Below are 5,000 nucleotides of genomic sequence, written 5' to 3'. Positions count from 1 at the left end.
TTATAGTCATCTTTATATTACTTCACTTCTTCCCGTATCACAGGTAAACATCATAATCATGTCACCCCTTTTCCTTTTTTCTTCCGAAATAGTAAGTCCTATTTTCCGTTGTCTGTCTTCGTAGCTCATATATCTTAGAGCAGGTGCCCATCTTGTGGCTGTTCTTTGAACTCTTTCCAGTTTGTTTATATATTTTTTTTAAGTGTGGACACTAGGTCTTATGATGGCTGTATTGATCTTCTTTGCCATATCTTCGTCCACATACATGAATTCCCTCTTCACGTTGGCAAACAGCCCTAGTATTTTATAAATCTTTTCATTGATATTATCTTCCTGTGAGACACCTTATCAAACGCCTCTTTAAAGTCTAAGTACACACAAGGAGATTTGCTATGCATGACCTTTCGTCTCTGTACTCAAATTGTTTATTTGATATCATATCGTCAAGTACATCAACCCCTGTTTCCTAATTATCCTTGCATACTACACTAGTTAACGAAACTGGTCTATAATTTTGTTTGTATTATCTAAAGGTGTGATATTGGCGAGTTTCCAGTCTTCTGTTAGTTTTCCTTGTCTCAATGAATTTTGGAATATTAACAATAACGGAGCACATAGTTCTTCAACACATTTCCTTAGAACCCTGTTTGAAATCTCATCTGATCCCTCAGTGCTAGTCTGGCTAATAGGTCTTTTATTTCATTCTTTTTGAGTGTAATGTTTTCGATATTCTGATTTACATGTTTACAGTTACAGAGTATGGGTCCTGAACAAATACTGATTGATATTTCCCATTAAGGAATTCACACAGTTCCTCCTCCTTAACATAAATGATGTTATTGTCTTTGATGTCGCTAATTTGATCTCTACTTTTAGCCATACTATTTATGTAGTTAAAGAAGAGCCACCCACCCACCCACCCACCCACCTTCCCACCCATCCATCCATCCACCCATCCATCCACCCACCCACCCACCCACCCACCCATCCATCCACTCACCCACCCACCCATCCATCCATCCACCCATCCATCCACCCACACACCCACCCACCCATCATCCATCCATCCATCCATCCATCCATCTATCTATCTATCTATCTATCTATCCATTCATTCATTCATCCATCCACCCACCCATCCATTTCATCCACCTATCCATCCACCCACCCACTCCCCCCCCACCCATCCATCCATCCATCCATCCACCCACTCCTCCACCCCCCATCCCCCCCACTAATCCCTCTACCCCCCCTCCACCCATCCCCCCCCCCTCTATTCGCAACAAGAAACCCTTACCTTGACAACAACGAACTCCCACCAAGCGTCTCTCTCGCCGGTGCAGCAATCGCAGTTGTGGTTGTAGCCGTAGAAGGACCAGTAAGCTGTGGGAGTGGAAATAAGCTTAGGCCTTTCGAGAGGGAATAGGAATAGATATAGGAGGAATCCGCTAAATGTTCTGGTCTATTGCGAATAGGAAGGGGAATGGGGATCCGATAAATATTCTCGTCTTGATAATCAGTCAGCATTGCGAATGGGAATAGGAATGGGAATCCACTAAATAATCCTATATATTTACAAGATAGAATAGGTATGAGAACAGAAATAAGCTAAATATCCTATTGATAATCAATTAGCATTGCGAATTGCAATAGGCATGGAAATCAACTAAATATGCTCATCTTGCATAATCCTATCTATTTTCATGGGCGAATAGGAATAGGTATACGCTGTATATCCTCCTCTTGATAAATCAATCAACATTGCGTAATTCTATCTATTTTCAACAGTGAATGGGAATAGGAATAGGAATAGGAATCAGCGATGGCAATAGCAATAAAGTGACAATAAAAAAATAGGTTTAAAATCATCTTAAAGTTAATTATAATGATTTTCAAACTTCTATCTCTCTTTCCTTTCCATTTCTTTTCGCTCGTAAATGATCCATAATTCAAAAGAAACAAAAATGCTATTAACTGACTTGATTTACGTCTATTATATTGGTTTATCCACCTATCTATACGTTAATTATCATTATTAATCAATTGCCATAATAATCCCATCATAATTTTGTATCAATCCTATTGTAATCTCTTTATTATAATTCCCTTTATCCTATCTTCTTCAGATTCCTAACATTTTAATCACCTCATCATTACCTACCACATTCACTATCATCAAACCCTCATTCAACCTCATCTTCCAAATCTTAATTAAAAAAAATTCTCCCCCTATTCCTTATTCCCTTTAATCATCATATCCACCAACACGTGCTTCCCCTCAACCACCACTAACCAATATGCAAATGTCCGCTGCACTCCATAGCATGCCAGTAGGTCGGTATCTCATCATTCCTGATAGTCTGGTAGTCCTCGTTACATAGCCTCGACCAGTCCCCGGCTACTCGGTGATCGTAGTACTCTCCAGCATCGTGGGGGAAACAGAAGCCTTCATCTCCCTCCTGTGATAAAGGGGGGGGGGGGTAATTATTGTGGTAGTGTGACGGTATTTTTGACTTGGGTTATGGGTGTTGTTGCTAGAGGTAATGGTGATGGGGTGGTGGGAACAGGGTTGTGACTGCTGTGAATGATAAAATGGTATTGATATTGGTAATAATGATGTAATGTTAATGGTAATGATAATGATAATAAGGGCAATAATAAGGATAAAGATAATAATGATCTAATGTTAATGATAATGATAATGATGATAAGGACAATAATAAGAATAATGATAACAACAACAACAACACAACGAACAACAGTAATGATAATGGTAATAACAATACTAAAATATATAAATGCTACTACTACTAATGATGGCGATGATGATAATGATAACAACAACAACACAATTAACAACAGGTATAATGAAAACACAAATGGTATCAGTATTTTGGTAGTATGTTGTATTTGCGCGAAAGGGAGAAATAATATTCAGCACAAGAGAGACAAAACAATATTTTACCTCTTTTATAAATTTATTGATATGAGTCATTGATATTTTTACGTTTGATTCGATATGAACCATATCAAAACATATATAATTAATTTATCATTTTGAAGACTGATATTATCTATAAGGTTATTTCTTAGTTTCCTGTAAAGGCATACTGTAAAAAACATACCGACACACACACACACACACACATAAACATATGTATATATATATATATATATATATATATATATATATATATATATATATATATATATATATATATATATATATATATATATATATATACATACACACACACACACACACACACACACACACACACACACACACACACACACACACACACACACACACACACACACACACACACACACACACACACACACACACACACATACACACATACATATATATAATATATATATATATATATATATATATATATATATATATATATATATATATATATATATATATATTAATATATATATATTATATATATATATATATATATATATATATATATATATATATATATATATATATAATATATATATATATATATATATATATATATATATATATATATATAATATATATATATATATATATATATATATATATGATTATGTGTGTGTGTGCGTGCGTGTGTGTGTGTGTGTGTGTGTGTGTGTGTGTGTGTGTGTGTGTGTGTGTGTGTGTGTGTGTGTGTGTGTGTGTGTGTGTGTGTGTGTGTGTGTGTGTGTGTGTGTGTGTGTGTGTGTGTGTGTGTGTGTGTGTATGTGTGTGTGTGTGTGTGTGTGTGTGTGTGTGTGTTATCCAAACGGATAACTATGAAAATCCGAACCCTCAATATCACCTCACCGTCTTGTGGAACCTAATAAGTGGAGCGTAAGTATATGCATAATCTTCGTATAAACGTTCATTAAATCCTTCGATGCTGCTCTCCTCGGAATCTTCAACCTCCTCGCTTTCGAAGATTATGTCATCCAGCAGTGATGCAAGTGCTCCTGTGAGGGGATGAGGCAGAGGGGAGAGGTTAGTCGGGAAGGAGGAGAGGGGCAAGTAGGGAGAGAAGGGGGGGTTGGGGATAGGTGGATGGGAGGAAAGGGGGAAGGGGTTAGTAAGGAGGAAGGGGGGGGGGGTAATTAAGATGGGTGGAGGGTGGAGGGGGGAGAATAGGGAGGAAGGAGAGGGGGGGGGCAATTAGAAAGGGTGGAACCTCCATTCATGCTAATTCCCCTCTGGAGAAGGGAGGGATTAGCAAGGAGGGAGGAAGGGGGGAAGGATGGGAGGAAGGGGAGAAGAGATTAACAGGGACGAAGGGGGAAGAAGTAAATATGGTAGTAGGGGAAGGGGCATGGCAGAAGGGAAAAGGTTTTAGGTTAGGGTAGAGGAATGGATAAGGTTTGGTAAGGGAAAAGAGTGACAGGGATGTAAGAGGAAGCTGTATGGTGGGAAAAGAGTGTAGTAGGGGAAGGGGAAAGACTGTGGATTAAGATGATAGGGGTGAAGGAAAGCAGGGCTAGGGTGGAGGGAAAGAGGATAGGAGGTGAGGGTGAGACGTCAAGATGAAAGGAAAGAGGGCAGGGGGGGGGGGTGAGACGTTAGGGTGAAAGGAAAGGGAATGGTAGATAAAGTGGGTGGAAGGAATACCCGATAAGATGGTACGATGAAGAAAAAACGAATATATATGAGGTTGTATGAGCCGGTACAGGGTATCATGTATATTAAAATTCTGATATTTACGACATAGGCTAATATCTGTGAGAAGGATCAGGATACGAAATATGAGGAAGGAAAGCGAAAATATTTTCAGAAAAAAAGAAAGAAAAGAAAAGGAGAAAATATTGATAAAAAAAAAAATCTATATATATATATATATATATATATATATATATATATAAATATATATATATATATATATATATATATATATATATATATATATATATATATATATATATATATATATATATATATATATATATAATGTTTACATTATACGAATGACATCGATATCCAATCATTTTAAAAGTGA

General features: G+C 37.1%; 1 protein-coding gene across 1 annotated transcript in view; it reads right to left on the bottom strand.

Annotated features, from left to right (window-relative positions):
- Positions 1-5,000, bottom strand: part of LOC119596138 — a 12,935-nt gene that overhangs the window by 4,184 nt on the left and 3,751 nt on the right. The window contains exons 2-4 of the mRNA XM_037945294.1: positions 3,824-3,969; positions 2,294-2,459; positions 1,298-1,383 (exon numbers count right to left, since the gene is read on the bottom strand). Of these exons, the coding sequence (XP_037801222.1) occupies positions 1,298-1,383; positions 2,294-2,459; positions 3,824-3,969 (398 nt within the window). The remainder of the gene's footprint in view (positions 1-1,297; positions 1,384-2,293; positions 2,460-3,823; positions 3,970-5,000) is intronic.

This window comes from Penaeus monodon, chromosome 37 (assembly GCF_015228065.2).
Source record: "Penaeus monodon isolate SGIC_2016 chromosome 37, NSTDA_Pmon_1, whole genome shotgun sequence".
In the NCBI taxonomy this organism is placed as follows: Eukaryota; Metazoa; Arthropoda; class Malacostraca; order Decapoda; family Penaeidae; genus Penaeus; species Penaeus monodon.
The sequence above is the reverse complement of the archived record's forward strand: the minus strand, read 5'-3'. Positions and strand labels throughout refer to the sequence as shown.